We start from the raw sequence: 17,560 nt of genomic DNA, 5'->3' as shown, positions 1-17,560 counted from the left end.
TATAATATAGTAGTTTTCGTTACTAGTCCCTAAAGTAGGCTTTTTTGGAGCGATATCGTATATAACTCGATTAAATTACAAAATTTGATTAAGTCACAAAAAAGCATTTTAGGACGAGTTATAAACAATATTTTTCATTACATTGTTAGATATTATAGCAGAAAATAAAAAATATTTTTGTAAAGGTTGTGTAAGAAACAAACAAAGTGTTTTTATATATTGTTAAAGCATTTTAAAGGATCAGAACAGCTGATTTGTTTTTGAAATAATGAGCTTTGACATAACCGTATGATTCGAAGTCCGCAAAAAGCCATCTTTAGGGAAACAAAACTATCCATAAGACAACTGTTTTTGAGACAGTGTAATGAAAGGTCTATTTTGATAAACAATAAAATTCAAAGTTTTTTTATTGATAAGTCAAAATCTATTGTCAACTAGCGTATAGATATAAAAAGCTAATAGATATAGATATAGATATAGCTATAAAAAAAGTAATAAAAGCACTGAATCAATCAATGCCTCAGTATACATGTTGAACAATTTAAACACGTATAACAACACTTAAATAAAACAAATAAGTTTTCAGTTACACAAATGGTGCTACTTTGTCAGTGAACCACAACAACTGAGGCACGCTTGTTTCAAAAAACAAATTTTTTTGTTTTGTGATTTAAGAGGCGCAACCTTGACCCTGCGTGCCCTTGCTAGTGGCGATAACTGTAACCATGACTGGACAAGTAGCCACAGGTTTCCAGTAATCTGCTACAATTTTTTTCAAAGGGCAAGTTTGGCCAAGCGTGCGCCACCATTTTACTTGCCCAAGTGTGCCTTCAATGTAAACGCAGCTGAAGTGGTTGGTTTAGCATGCACCTTGATTGTAGACTTTAATCACTGACTATATAAACACTATAGACAGTAGACTGCATGTATTTGGATGTGAACAACACATCAGCACACTCTGGCGGGAAGGGGCGACTCTGTTTTGACTTTCACTGACTGGTAGGTGCTGGCACGGCGCTGCTGGAAGTGAAAACATACTGTTGAGTTGGTGCTGTCTGCTAGCATGAGGTCAAGTGCAGACAGCTGCTCCCATGCTTACGTGACTTGCCGGAACTGTACATCTGCTTGTCTCTGCGGCTCGGGTTTGTGGAATCGTTGTTTTGTTAGAAGCTAAGCTATAGGAGAAGCGTAGGGCGACTGAACATTAGTTATTGACTGCTTTACTGAAGAATCTGATGTTGGTTTAGCATGCACTTTGTTTGTAGACTTGAATATCTCGTAGTGAATCTATCTTGTGAGTTGTTCTCTCTATTGGGATTCTTTTGTTATCAAGCATATACTTCAGTATAAGTTTTGTTGTTTGGTTATGTTTTCAGGTCTTAGCAGGCACTTGGAGTCCAGACTGGAATACTCTTCTCCACACTCCATTAGGCCTCTCTCCTGCCTCTGCTTGGGATCAGCTTAGCCTCCGTTCAGAGTTCTGGGATTCTTGTTCACTGTCAGAACATGACAAAGCTGTTGTGTCTAAGCTTCAAGGAATATTTACTGGTGTGCGACGGTTGAGCTCCTTAGAAACAGAGAATGCTTAGTAGACATAGAATCAACAGTTTTTAGAAATTTGAACCCTGCAGACAGTGGCAGTGGCCTAGTCAGATTTGTAGCGCCCTGGAGCACGAATGTCTCAACCCCCCCCCCCCCCCTCTATGTCATAATATTGAGCCAAATAAAATATCCAACAGCTACCGGTATGTAAAAAGCATAATGAAATATTTACATGAAAATAAAACGTCTCAAAGTTAAAACTATCAACTATGCTATTACACTACCTGTTCTAGGGCAAAGACATTCACAATCACTGCATAAGGCATTATCCAGCAAAAAATCCTTTGATATTTATTTAAATCTTGTTCGGTCATTAGAAAAGGAGGAAGGTTATTAAAAAGCTTGATGGCATTGTATTGAAAATTCTTATGGAAGAATGATGTTGAGTGATTAGGAATTGCAAGGTCGGAAGAATTACAAAATGGATATCTGTTAATTGTGTTGCATACAAAAAGAAGATATAATTTTTCTAGTGAAGGATTGAAGGATAGTGTCTCAAAAATGTATATGGGTGGAAAGGTTAGAATTCAGAACTTTTGAAAATTTCTTTGTAGGATTGACGTTTAGGAAGGAAAAATACAATGTGGATGGCCTTCAATTATAATGTCGGAAAAGAAACTATCTTTTGACTTTCACTACCCCAGCCTGGGACAGCATAGGATGAATATGGATATATGAGACTGTAGTGTTATCGTAAGTTAAATTAAAATATATATATATTTAATACGCGACATGAAACTTTGTGAACAATAAGGCTTTTTTGTTTTAAGATATAACCCCATATATTATATACCAAAATGTTCGTCTAGGTGTGTAGATGTGCAAACTGGCTTTAGATTTTCGAAATATATATTTTTAAGGGCGTGGGCTGCCCTCAAAGTTCCTTCCATAAGGATAACATTGTGATTGATTTGAATGTGATTATATTCTGAAACAGATGTCAATACATTAGTTTAAAGAAAAATTAAATCCCAGCTGTTTTTGTTTGGTTTTGAAATATAAACAGTTTGCATGTTTTTAAAAAATAATTAGAAACCCGGCAAAGAAATGTTACCTATAGGACACGGCGAGAGAAAAGTTTTACATTATATTTTCGTTTAAACATGCCAAGGACCCGACGACAAAGAAATATTGCCGGTCGGACACGGTGAGTCAACATACAGCAAGCAATGTAAAACGTAAGGAGCCCAGACGAGGAGCTGGAACAGTTAGTGGCAACGTGTACTTACAAAATTACACTGACAAATAGAAGAATTCAGCAGCATTAACTTGGCGAGATGGCATTAAAATGTCAGAAATGTGGTGCACTACATTTTAAAGAAGAACAAAGAAGACGAGGTGAAGGATTTTCATTCTGCTGCCATAAAGGAAAAGTGAATCTACCACTAACCGAGGAATCTATTATATTAAGAGCCTACTTAATGGAGCAAATCATTTGAGCAGGAACTACAAAGAAAACATTTGATCGTACAATTCTGCGCTCGCAATGGTCAGCACTCGAGCTAAAATTGAAGTACATTGAAGTATAAGCCTTTCATGTATTAGGTGCACGACACAATTTATTACCCAATTGGCCCCTTTCAATCGTCAGAAGGGGAGCATCCCACATATGCCCAAATTTATATCCACGGACGTCAAAACCGCTGTTCAAGAAAGAATGCTAAACAAAGCTAATGGCTCTTGCAGCACTGAACTCATGCACATTTTGACTCATCATTTGGTTGATATTAATCCATACGTGCAAGTTTTCAGCATACAATGTGCATACAACAGCATACAACATACAATGAGTTCCGTCCTGCAAAATACTCCTACTGAACAGGAAAAGAACTTAGAATGCATACAGTATAGTCAACGATCGAGCTCAAGACCAATGCCAATACAAGGACGCAACTTCTAACGACGTTGCTATAAAATCCTAATTTATTATTCGTGCGAATTCGCACGGGTTCACCTAGTATAGTTTTAATAAGACAAATACATTATTAGGTAGCTTCTATATATAAAGCCCAAAATACCCATGAACTGTTGAGAAAACTATAAGTCGCAACCTCATAAACCATATACTTAAAATGTTCGTCATGACGAAAAACCTTGCGCAAAACTATCCATTATTTCATAAATTGCCCTTTAAGGTCGCAATTCCTTTCTAAAGGGAACTTTCCGTATACCTTATGTTAAAAATACCTCAGCTGTACTTATTTGTATGTTATTCTTTCAATTTATTACCTAATTAAAATCAGGTGTGATTATTTGTTTGTATTACTGTATTCTGTTTTGTTTATTTCAGCTTAACTTAACCAATCAATAGTTTAATAAACACTTATCACTTATGAAGAGAACGGGGAGAAGCCCGTGGGTAACAGCTAGTTTACAATAAATCAAGATTCAGGATGTTTACCAACAAAAACTAAACAAATAATATTCTAACACCATGTGTTTTCAAACACATATGAATATACAACACATCTCCCCTTTAAAGATCGAACCTCCGGGTAGGTTTGAATTGTCTTGTTGATCTTCTTAGATTCGCTAAAGGATTTGTCTGCAATGCCATTGCAGGATGATCAAAAGGTTCTGATCTTCTCAGGTGTTCTGAAGGACTGGTCTGCAGTGCTGGTTGAGAGTGATCAGAAGGCATAGTAGTGCTAAATCTTTGCAATGATTTTCTGTTACTCCGCAAATAACCATCTTGCGTTTGAATTATATAGGATCGAGATGCAGTATGTTTGTTTAATATAGTTCCTTCTTGATTTCTGTCCTTTATATGGACTTGAGCTCCATCAGGTAGAGTAGGCAATTCTGTGGCTCTATGTCTTTTGTCAAAATAAATCTTTTGACGATCGATTCTGGCTTCTTCCTTTTCCCTGAACTTTTCAGCGTCTACCAGATAGGGTCTTAGTTGATCAGACATTATTGGAACATAAGTGCGGATCCTTCTCCTGAAAATAAATTCCGTTGGACTTTTCCCATTTTCTAGAGGGGTTGCTCTTAACATAAGTAGCATTTTGTAGGGATCATCACTTTTTTCTAAGTGGTACTTAAAGTTTTGTAATGAGAGTAAGAATGAATGAAAAGAACTTTTATTACCTTTAGAAAGGTTTTTAATAACTAATAATAAAAAAACACATGTTTTTTAATACAAGTTTTTTACTTGCGCGTCGATGTAGCCGTTGCTTTGTGGACATTTTGGGCTTGATGTAATCAATTTAAATGAATAATCACAACAAAGTTGTTTGAATTGACAGCAGTCAAATTGAGAACAACAGTCTGCTTTTAGTGTCTCAGGTACACCCTGACGTGCGAAGATGGATTTTTTATTCATTTAGTCTAGCAATCTCCTTAAACCTGGAATAATAGTCTGAGATTAAGAGATACCAGTGACCTTTGCACTTCAGCAAATTGGCACCCACTATTTGCCAAGGTCTGTCCGGACAACGGGTTGGTATCAGCGGCTCTGCTCTCGTAGCGCTTTATATTTTTCTGGCCAACCTTTCACACAATACTATGACACATGTTTTAGAGTTTCATCTTTCATAGTTTCTTGATTTATTTTTTGCAACTTTTCATCCGAAACTGATGGTAGAGTAGTGTCAATATTTTGTATATATGCAAGGATTTCCTCAGTAAGTTCCCATTCCTCTTCAGAGTTCTCTGTGTCTCAAGACAGTGCATCAGCCAAAATCAACTGTTTACCGGGCGTGTAGGTAATATCATATGTATATCTCATCAGTCGGAGCCGTATTCTCTGAAGCCTGGGAGTAATATTGTCCAAGTCTTTTATCTTGAATATGGAGAGCAAGGGCTTATGGTCTGTCAAATGCAACCCTAAAATGAGGTGTTCAAATTGTTCACACTCCCATGCAATCGCTAGAGCTTCTTTTACTATTTGAGCCCAATTACGTTTGGCTGATGACAAACTTCTCAAAGCATAGGCCACAGGACGTTTAGTTCCATCTTCTTGAAGCTGAAGTAGTGCAACTCCAATACCGTATGACAAGGAATCCGCTGAGAGGAAGGTTTCTTTAGACATGCTGTATAAAGCGAGACACGGTTCGGACATCAATGACAGTTTAATCTTTTCCAAAGCTTGGTATTGATCATGCCCCCCAAACAAATTCTGTATTTCTTTGCAGTAAAGCATGTAGTGGATGAACTATGGTCGACAAATTATGAATAAACTTGGCTACGTAATTGACAACACCTAGAATTCTCCTTAGCTCTTTAACATTAGTTGGCGTCTTGAGTTTTTGGATAGCCTCAACAAGAGATGGATCTGGCTTAATACCATTTTTAGTTACAAGGTGGCATAGTAAACTGATACTGTCATGCCGGAACACACATTTTGATCTATTAAGTGTCCAGCCCTTTTCCTGGAGCCTACACAAAACACTAATGTAAATTTTTGTCATGTTCTTCCATATCTTTCCCATATATAGTTAAGTCATCTAAATGGCAAACAACACCTTGAAGGCCTTCAAGTGATCAGACATTTGACACTGGAATACTTCCGAACCAGTGGCAATCCCGAAAGGAAGCTGTACAAATCTGAACCTTCCAAAAGGTTTGATGAACGTAGTAAAATATGAAGCTTCTTCTTTTATGGGTATTTGCCAATAACCCGAGTTAGCATCTAGTTTCGAGAACACCTTTAGCACCATCTAATTGTCCCAGAGTGTAGTCTACAGAGGGCACAGGATATAGTTCTCGTTTAATACTCTCATTAAGTTTAGTAAAATCTACACAAAGTCATTGAATTGTCCTTTTTAGGGACAATGACAAGAGGTGAACACCAGTCAGTCGGAGTGTCTACTCTCACGATAACACCTTTATCCAACATTGCATGCAGTTCTTTTTTTACAGCATCTTTATAGGGTAAGGGAACACGCCTTGGAACTTTGGGAGAGTACGGTTCAGCGTTTGGCTTTAATTTTATATTATAATGAACTTGTGTATCACCAAGACCGGTGAAAAGTTTAGGGTATGATGTAAAGGGATCAAATGAGCCAGTTGAGTTGACTCGAAACATCCTTTTAACTAGACCCAATTTTTCACTAACTTCATTGCTCAAAAGGGTTCTATCAGCACCAGATATTACATAAAACTGAGACTACAATATTGATTCTTGTACTGGATTGTACCCTCGAATACACCTAAGATATTAAGGACAGATCCTTTAGGCCCAATTAAAACTTTGTTACTTGAATTTAGTGAGTACATAAATAATTTCAACTTATAAAGTGATCGGGGCAAGACACAAACGTCAGCTCCAGTGTCTATCTTAGCTTGTATACATACTCCATTTAGTTTAACTTCAGCAGACCATTTTGCTTTAGGATTCTTTTGAGGATTAATAGACCCCACAAATTTGTCACTCTTAATAACTTCATCTTGGAGAGGATTTGAATTTATTTCCATGACATTTTTGAACTGGCAACATTTAGCAAAATGGCCCTTCCTATTACAGTTTCGACAGAAAATATTCCGGGCAGGACATTTTGGTCGTTAATGTTGAGTGTTACCACACCACTGGCATTGATTGTAGTAATTGGTACTGGACGCATTGGAATCAACTGGAGGTTTCTGAGCAAATTTAGTGCCCCAAGTCCTTAAAGTGACTTTATCTGCAGTTAGTGCATGTTCAGGAAGACCTGGACCTCATCAATGAATGATTGTTGCATTTTAACCGATTCGGCTTGCTTAACATTTGAGACAGCAGAATTAAGTGTTAGATCTGCATTCATTTGTAGTTTTTCAGTTAAACTTTTGTCTCTAATCGCTACAACAAGTTGATCTCGTATAGCCTCATCTTTATAAGAAGCAGGAAAATCACATCTAGAAGCCATCTCATGAAGATCATGAATCAAACTCTCAACACGCCCTTCCTCATGTTGAATCCTAGTAAGAAACAAGTACCTCTCAAAGATTACATTTTTATAAGGAGCGAAATATGTTTCAAAATTTTTTTAACAGTTTTGAAACTTTTACTTTCTTCAGGTGTCAAATTAAATGATTCAAATATGCTTTCGGCCTTTTCGCCCATCATTTAAAGTACCGGTAAGGTGTTTACCTGATATGGTTCGTCTTCATTGGTGAGCCCAGATACCGCATGAAAGGCAAGAAACGGGTTTTCCATTTAGACCAGTTTTCTCCTTTAAAATCAAAATGTTCTGGGGAAGGAACACTAAAATATTTCATCTTTATGTACTGTATTGCTAAAACAATAAAAAAAAACCCGCTGCCACCATGTAGTGTTATCTAAGTTAAATTAAAATTTAGTTTTAATAAGACAAATAGGCTACTTTACAATAAATTAAATTAGGTAGCTTTTACAATAAATCAAGAATCAGAATGTTGACCAACAAAAACTAAACAAATAATATTCTAACACCATATGTTTTCAAACACATATGAATAACAACACAAATACCATAATAAACAGACAGCAGGACTTAGCCTATTTTTTGTGACATTTTTGACATGTTTGTGGTGGTTGAGATTTTCATCAAGAATCACAGCAAGGAACTTAACCTATTTACAGGGATTCTCATTTTCACCCAACAGTAAGCAAAATGTTCTTTCGGCTTTCTTGGTTTGAAATGTTAAATTGGAGAAGTTGTTTATTTTTGCTTTGAGGACAAATGATTAACCTCACACCATTGGAGCACGCCATTAGATTCAAAGAAAATTGTTTTTTCTAGTGTTTCTGTGGAATGGCTGTAGACAGTACCGTTAAGTGATGTATCGACGTATCATCAGCAAACCGACAAATGTTTCACTTATTTGCACAAGAGGGCAAGTTGTATATAAATAGAGGGAACAAGGTAGGTCCTATGACGGAACCTTGGGGCACACCTCTCATGACTGAGGCTCGTGACTAAAACAAACTATAAAAGTAACCATATAAGGTAACTAAGTAAGTAAAATAAACTGAATCACAAATTTTTGGTTGGCTTTCTAATCAAATCAAATCAAACATCATTTATTCCATGAATCAGAATATACAAACAGTAATTCTAACAAAAATGGATCCTCCCCACATAGACGAAGCCTGAGCGTGGGGAACGAGTTAATCAGTCCATCCATATTCTACAATCTATAATCTAACACCATTATAATAATTATTACTCTACATACTATTTACGCATTTACAAAAGGGAAAAACTATTTTACTGGGAAGCCACAGCAGATAACGTAAACATCATGGAAATATCTAAAAAGTGTAAAAAAGAGAAAAATCAAGTAATAAAAAAGAAAGTAATAATGATAAAAATCCAGTAAAAAGGGATTTAAATAATACTGTTAAAAATCACTGGGACTTGGAAACCATTTATACAACTTCTTCACGCACAACAGCCACACACACACCAACACCCACACATACACACCAAACACACATGCAACGACTCACTATAGGGCCTGTACAGGCAGCTGGTAGCCCCAAAAAGGGCCGTCACTGCTCTATCCCTGTGGGCCAGTGGCGAGCCTACTCTCTCTCTCTCTCTCTCTCTCTCTCTCTTCACCTCTTTTTCTTTTACTGTCCAATTGTATAAAATAGTGTTGTTGTATTATAGCTACAATATTTCATTAAACAACTTGTGAATTGATAAAAAATTTGGCATTGTAATAAATATGTTATTGAGTGTAACCCCAACAATGTATTGTAATGTGTTTTTTGTTCCTGTTGTGATGGAAGATTGGACCATCGAGGTCTAAATCACAGCAGGTGAAATAAAGAAATGTCAAATGTCAATCTCTCTCTCCCTCTCTCCTTCTCTCTCTCTCTCTCTCTCTCTCACACACACACACACACACACACACTCACTCACTCACGCACACACACATCACCAAAAAACACACACGCTCGCACCCTACGAATATAACAACGATGTAAATATAATGACACAAGATAACGATCAATCTTGCCACAGCCTGTTTCCACTAACCATTTGTCTACTAGATTTTTAAATGTTTGGAAACTGCAAGGTTCGGGATACTTTAAACTATTAGTTAATTTTGATAACATTATTTTTGCAATGTATTGTGGAGAAGTTTTATTGATCGATCTATTCACTTTTGGAAATTGGATAGGTACCAATATTAACAGAAAATCTAGTTGGATAGTTGTGAGTTGTTTGGCAAAAAAAATATTTTTTATTTTTTTTTTTATATTAGCATTAGATAAAAGGAGTATAGACAGTGTTTATACTCCTTTTATCTATGATATTAGTAAAGATCTGGTATATAGTTGAGGAATGTTGAGTACTTTGAACTCGTCTAAAACAGAATCAGAGGGATAGCGAATAGGTTTGCGGAGGGCAATTTCAATGATTCTCTTTTGAATAATATCTATTGGTATACTTTTGTATCCACCACCCCAGGCCGGATTGCCATATTGCAAGACAGATTGTACATAAGCATAATACATATTCTTTAACAATTCAATTGTTAAAAAAATTTGATAAATTTGCAAAAACAAAAATAAATTTACGTAGGTTAGTTCCGAATAGATTAATCTGGCCAGACCATTTTAAGCGATCAAAAATCACTCCTAAATATTTAAACTCACTGACACATTCGATACTTTCACACCCGTCACATACATTCAATTACAACTATGTTATTTTAATTCTAGGTTTCTAGGGTCGTAGTCAGCTCTGAGGGAGATTGGCATATACTTAGTTGTAGATATATTGACAGTAAGTTTATTTCGATCGAACCATTGCTTGACGGCGAGTAAGCCCCGCTCCGCATTTTGATACGTTCTCCCACCTATCGCCCTCGAACAGAAGAGCGGTGTCATCAGCATACAGGAAGATTTGTCCGGCTTCCAGATTAATTTTGCCAAGGTTATTAATAAATATTAGGAATAAAAGGGGTCCCAAATTTGATCCTAGAATTACTCCATAGTCAATGTTTTGTGGTGTACTATTCTTCCCTAACATGGAGACAATTTGGGACTGATTAGGAAGGTAATTTTTAAACCAATTATTAACAGTTCCAGTGACCCCTATACACCTTAGCTTGTCAAGAAGCAGCGATCTGTCAACAGTATCAAATGCCTTGGCCAAGTCAATGAATACTAAAAAGGTTTTTTTGTTTTTATTTATTGATTCATGGATACTGTTAGAGAGAAAAGATTGTCATTCAAATTTTTGTCTTTGCGGAAGCCGAATTGTTTATCAAAGAGAATATTGGAATGTATTAAATAGTTTTCAAACTGATATCTGCATTCTGTTTTTTTTTAAATGCTGATCTGATTTCTTAAATGCTGCATGTTTAAAAAGTAATAAGATACCAGTACTCTTTGTTATATATAACATTTTCTGGATTAATATTCTGGGATTTGGTATACTTCTAGAATTTGGAAAAAAGTGTCACATAAAAATATTGTATATTGGAAATAGCACAATAACTTAGGTGTTTTTGGTGTTCATACAGTATTTTTTTTTTTTTTGTCCTAGGACGGTAGGCGCGAGCCCAGAATTGTTTTTCACATTACTTTAGGCTATATATCCGTCCGCACGATCCGTTAGCACGATAACTTGAGAAAAAATAATCTGATTTTGATGAAATTTTGTATAAACGTGTAAACCTACGTTTATTGGAACGAGTTCGTGAACCAGCATGATCGGACTATGGGAACGGGGTTTTATGGGGTAAAAATTAGTTTTTCCCAATTTTGACTCTCAAAACATAAAATTTCACAATTTATTTCCAGACTGTTTTGTAGAGCTTAAGAAAAGAAATAATTTTGTATATTGAAGTGTTGTTGTATGCCTAACGGTTACAGAAATAATTTAAAGAAAATTTAAATTTTAAATTCCCATGTAATTCTTATGGAGAATAAAATAATAAACTGTTGTAATTTGCTTGTACAAAGGTAGCCTATAGCCTAATAGAAAATACTCCCGCCACAGCAAACCTGCAGACTAAGCTAATTTCCATTTTGCCTGATCGGATTTACACTAAAATGTCTCGTTAAAAATATCACATTTATTCTCTATTTAAATAGCATTAGTTTAAAGAGTACTTAGGTTTGCTGCAACAGGAAGGGTAAAAAGGTGTTTTTTGTCAAATATTAATAGTTTAGTATGAAATGAATGCATTTTCCAAATTTGATCAAAATATGCTCATAAACAAGCAAACTACAACAGTTAAAAATTTTCTCCATAATAATAACATAGGAATTTTAAATTTACAATTATCTATATATATAAAATCCAATGTATGTTTGTATATTTGTATGTTTGTCCTTTATGGACTCCAAAACCGCTCGACAGATTGTAATGAAACTTTCAGGCATTATTAAGCATTATTCAAGGATGGTTTGTGTGAAGTTTGGTGCAGATCCGTCAATAGGGCTCCGCCCCAGTGGCTCTGGAGTTTCCCATGTTAACCTTATGAGTACTCATATTTAAATGGAATTAAAGAATCTTAACAGCTGGTGCAACTAAACAATTTGATTCTGTGATGTTCAATAGCATTAAAAAGTTAATAGGTTTACCAACAGGGTGCAGCACTATATTTATTTTTAATTTATGAGAACAGCTAATTTGCAACCAAAAGGTGAGTGAGCGTAGCGAACGAGCTAACCTGAAGGCAAGTGAGCACAGCGAACGAGCTCCAATCTAAAGGTGAGTGAGCGTAGCGAACGAACTTCAACCAGGACGTGATTGAGCCATGCGAACGAGCTCATCTTGAAAATGAACGAGCATGTGACATAAAACCACAATAGGACAGGACGACGTCTGTCGGGCCAGCTAGTAATTATTATATAAATATACTAGCAGAGTACCCGTCCTTCGTCCGGGGTTGATGTATGTTTAAATGGTGCTTTTTGTAATCTGAAATTAAAAACAGTGTAAAATAAGATTCTATTCCAATAAATGTAAGTTACCTATCAAAAGCTTTTAACTTATTAATTGCATAAAAAACGTGTTCAAACAATAAAACAAATAAAAACTCAAAGCTTTTACTTACTTTTAAATGATAAAATCAAACATAGACAAACAATAATTTACAACATCTGGTTAATATTATGGTTTGAATGAAAAGATACATGTGATCTTGCTTCTAAAAAGCATTGCTCACTTAGCATTTATTTTAAAAATATCTCATTATATATATACTATGTGAAGAAACAAAAACATTTACACTCTTACTACTAAAACAAACAGAAATATACTTAGCCCTACTATTTATAGCTCCTACTATTCATGCACCAAAGCAAGGCCGCACTAGATATAGGCAAGTGCATACAACGTAGTTTTTATTGTTTTTTTTTTTTTTTTTTTATTTAAATATTTGTGTATCAGCTTAGAATTAGGAAATTTAACGTCATTCAAACAATGTATATGTCGAGGGTATGTTAAGTTAAGAGGAACCATGAAACGCTCAAAAAGTTATTCATTATTGGAATAGAATGTGAAATCTACAGGAAGTGTCAAATGTTATAATATCTAGTGTACATGTTGCTCGAATTCGAGCAATTGCAAAGTATTACAGGAGTTATTTCCAGGGCCGTACCTAGGCTGTGGCGAAGGTGGCCCCTGCCAAGGGCGCAGGTTAGACAAGGGCGCAAAATGGGCGCCGGTTGGGCAAGAACGCAAAATGGGAAAGAGGGACAAATTTTACTTTTTTTATGAGCTAGATGAAACAAATAGAAATTGACGTTTTATATTACACTTATGTTACGGTATAATAACGGTTATATGAAATTATTTTATGTTTTTTAATGTCATTTATTGATTTATTAACAATTATTACAATGTCAACCATTGTAGTTGTACAGAAAAATGGGCGCAGGGACGTTCTCACAAGGCCCGGTGGTAAGCATAACACTATATTTTCGTTTTAAAGTTAATAATTCTAAGTTGGCATCGCTGGGCGTATTATTGTTTGATTTGCAAGCCTGTCACTTGCCAGTTCTCCTCCACACGCCAGTCCACTCAGTCCAGTCCCAGTGCCACTTTCAGCGCTAAGCCTTTATACTCTACTTAGGCATCTCACTTGGATCTCTTAAAGGTCATTTCAAAATATGAGTAAAAGCTGCTTATCCAAATGTAGAAATATCCTTACGGATATTTTTAACGATACCTGTCAGTGGTGCATCTTGCGAGCGTAGTTTAAGCAAGCTCAAGATAATTAAAAACTACTTCAGATCGAGCATGTGCGAAACTCGACTGACAAATTTGGCAATTTTATCAATCGAGTATGACAGAGCATCCAAAATTGATTTCAATGAAGTAATCAATGAGTTTGCTCTCGTTAAAGCAAGGAAAGTGCAATTATTGTAAATATTGATGAAGTCAGAAAACAGTTGTAACTATTAAAACTTATGTAAATAACTCTGTCTGTACAAATTGTACTTATTGTAACTTACTTATTAAAATTAAATTCCACAAAAAGGGATAGGCCTGCTTTTGTTTATTACCTTAATATACATTGTGATGAAATTGGGATAACAGATCATTGTTTTATAAAAATATATTGTTTAACCAATCATTTAAGCATAAACCATAAAAAAATCATTATAGTGTAGCAAAAAGTTAAATTTTCAATGTCAAAATCAGAATTATTTCTTGATGTTTTAAGAGCCAGAATTGCTTAAAAATGTGTTTTACTGATGTTCAAATTTCAAATTTTTCCCCGGGCCCCCCCCACTTTTCAGGGGGGTATTCCCCAGACCCCCCGGAGGGCGCACTTACGCTGGTTCGCCACGTACAAAGGAGTATCTAGGTACGGCCCTGGTTATTTCAAATCAAAACGAATAACATTCACATTTACAATGAGTTTAAAAGAGTCAACTCGAAGATTACCGGCGTGTAACTCAGACCATGTTTATCTTCGTTATCGATAAAGCATTCTGGCCGGTTTTCTCCTTCTCAAAATGCCTCGCTGTACAGGCAACACAGGTCATTGATAGAGGGCCAATTGAGAACGAAAAGTCATTTTGGGGTAGTGTTAGGGCGCATTTGTAACCTAATAGTTGAGATTGTCCAGGGTCAGGTGCTGACTGTGATGAGTTCCTATTACGCGCCACTGTTCTATAGCTGCGGTAGTTATCACGATTACGCCTCCTGTCTGTTTCGTTGTCGTCGCGTCAATAAAAAAACAACAAATAAACTAATAATTATAGCTACACAAAACAACGATAAATGCACAAATTTAAGTTACAATTATGCTAACACGATCCGTCATAGCAACACAAAACAACGATAAATACACATATCTGAGATACAACCATACTAACACGATCTGTCTTGGGGTTATGTTTACACAAACTCAAATAGTAAAATAAATGTACTCAATGCATTTCATTGAATTGAAAAATAAATAACAGCAATTAAATTATACAGCTGATCAAAATGTAAACAATTAAGTTATCCATAAGGATAACGTGGGAACTTTCAAAGCCACTGGGGCAGAGCCCAAGGGACTTTAAAAAAATGTAAGCCCAGTTTGCAAATCTACGCGACACGCTCTTTCCAATGAGACGTCAATGGATAAAATCGGTTAAGAAATGGCGGAGGAGTTCAACCGACAAAGTTTCATGTAGCGTATTAATTATATAGATAGGTAGTTAGTAGCTTCCTCTGGATTAGAAAACATCATAACTAATCTATGGGTAGTAATATGAAATTATGATTTAAAAATTTGTGAAAAGGCAAACGGTGTGAACAATATTTCTCTCAAAATGGCAAAAATATACAATTAATTATCTCCTTGAGAAAAAGTTTCAATTTTTAAGGTTTGTGCCCTACTCTAAACACATGTTAATTGTTCAAAAATGTTAAGATGATTCAAGTAAATGTGAACTTTATAATTTCACTATTTTTTTCACCAAAACATTCAATAAAACTATTCACATTAGCGAAATTTTAAATAATTAATAGATGAGTGAACGAAGTGAACGAATCTATGTATCGTGTATAGCGGAGTCGGAGAAAAGTTGTCTGTGAGTCCGTGAGTCCGTGTGTTCGCACCAAAAACTCAAGAACCGTCGCACTTATAGCTTTCAAATTTTGCACAGATAATTATGACACCAGTGGGAAGACCTCATTAAAATTCTAGACGATTCCGCTCAGTAGTAATTATAAAACCCTTAAAAAACATTTTTAAATTTGTCGGTACTTTCCTGTTAAAGGGAACATTCATTATTATCGATGATTATTTTCGATATATCGAAATTAACAAATTGAAACATATCAGCTGACAACTACGATAAATATTATTCAGTATATGAAACTGTTCTAAAAAAAATAACCTAACATAACTAACCAAACTTGCTGTAACATTTAAAAATTCCGTGTTTAACTTGCCTTTTCTATTATCAAACCCAAACGGAAGTTTTAAATGGTACAACAAGTTTGGTTGGTTATGTTAGGTTAGCTTAGAACAGTTTCATTTCTTAATCCATATAGACTATTTTAGCCTAAACAAGATCATTTAGTTGTTGTTGTCAATTTGTAATAGATCTGATCGGAAACAAAAATATCGATATATCGAACAAATTTAATCGATAATAATGAATGTTCCCTTTAACAGGAAAGTACCAATTTGTCCCATAAGAATAACATTAGGAGCTACCTTCTTCTTCTTTTTATTTGTTTACGTTTTGCGACCAACAATTTTGTTGTCTACTTAAGACAGAGAGAACGACATTTACTCTAAGCTCTTTCATTCATGGAGTAAACAGTTTGACGTCTATGAATATATATCATTATAATTTCACAGGTTTCAGAATAATGTTGTTTAAGTTAATTAAATTTCACAACTTTTTGAATGATAAATTGAACTTTACAATATTAATCCGCAGTTATATACCGTTTATGTTCAGTATTAAAATTCACCTTTAAACTAAAAATATATATGTATATATTTAGAACAAAGCAGCTTTTTACATTATTCAATTTAATGTTGGCATTGAATATTAAATATTCAATGTTAGTAATACATGAATGTTAAATATTCAAGATGTTAGTAATACTAAAATGCTATGCGAAGGGGGGGGAAACCGGTCCACGACAAAGAGAGTGGTAAAGGAAGTGGAAAGGTGAGCAGTGCGGAGTATGGAAACACTTTGTGACTGTTAAATTAATATATCACTATAATACTTAAATGCTATGGAAAGAGAGGGAAACAGGTCTACGATGTAGGAAGTAGTAGTAAAGGAAGTAGTCAAGGCGAACGCTTCGGAGTGTGGAAAGCCTTTGTGACAGTTAGATTAATGGATCTGCAATAATAAAATGCTAAAGGAAGGGAGGGAAACAGGTCCACGACGTAGGAAGTGGTGAAGGAAGTAGTCAAGGCGAGCAGTCCGGAGTGTGGGAACCCGTTGTAATAGTTAGATAAATGTATCTGCAATCCTAAAAATGCTATGGAAAGGGAGAGAAACAGGTCCACGACGTAGGAAGTGGTGAAGGAAGTAGTCAAGGCGAGCAGTCCGGAGTGTGGGAACCCGTTGTGACAGTTAGATTAATGGATCTGTAATAAAAAATTCTAAAGGAAGGGAGGGAAACAGGTCCACGACGTAGGAAGTGGTGAAGGAAGTAGTTAAGGCGAGCAGTCCGGAGTGTGGGAACCCTTTGTGACAGTTAGATTAATGGATCTGCAACAATAAAATTCTAAAGGAAGGGAGGGAAACAGGTCCACGACATAGGAAGTGGTGAAGGAAGTAGTCAAGGCGAGCAGTCCGGAGTGTGGGAACCCTTTGTGACAGTTAGATTAATGGATCTGCAATAATAAAATGCTAAAGGACGGGAGGGAAATAGGTCCACGACGTAGGAAGTGGTGAAGGAAGTAGTTAAGGCGAGCAGTCCGGAGTGTGGGGACCCTTTGTGACAGTTAGGTTGTACCTGCAATACTAAAATGCCATAGGAAGGGAGGGAAACATGTTTACGACGTAGGAAGTGGTGATGGAAGTAGTTGAGGCCAGCAGTCCGGAGTGTGGGGA

General features: G+C 35.8%; 1 protein-coding gene and 1 long non-coding RNA gene across 2 annotated transcripts in view; one reads left to right on the top strand and one right to left on the bottom strand.

Moving 5' to 3' along the window:
- The window catches only part of LOC128984248 (uncharacterized), a 188,647-nt gene extending 187,005 nt beyond the window's left edge, over positions 1-1,642 (top strand). Inside the window, exon 15 of the mRNA XM_054403554.1 lies at positions 1,377-1,642. Within this exon, the coding sequence (XP_054259529.1) occupies positions 1,377-1,589 (213 nt within the window). The 3' untranslated portion in view covers positions 1,590-1,642. The remainder of the gene's footprint in view (positions 1-1,376) is intronic.
- LOC128984312 (uncharacterized) overlaps positions 1-17,560 on the bottom strand; it is a 36,708-nt gene that overhangs the window by 4,919 nt on the left and 14,229 nt on the right. The window lies entirely within an intron of this gene.

The sequence above is a fragment of the Macrosteles quadrilineatus genome, unplaced genomic scaffold, assembly GCF_028750875.1.
Source record: "Macrosteles quadrilineatus isolate MER2022 unplaced genomic scaffold, UCM_ALF_1.0 Scaffold_1__1_contigs__length_201487025, whole genome shotgun sequence".
NCBI classification, from domain to species: domain Eukaryota; kingdom Metazoa; phylum Arthropoda; class Insecta; order Hemiptera; family Cicadellidae; genus Macrosteles; species Macrosteles quadrilineatus.
This window is presented reverse-complemented; position numbering and strand designations above follow the sequence as displayed.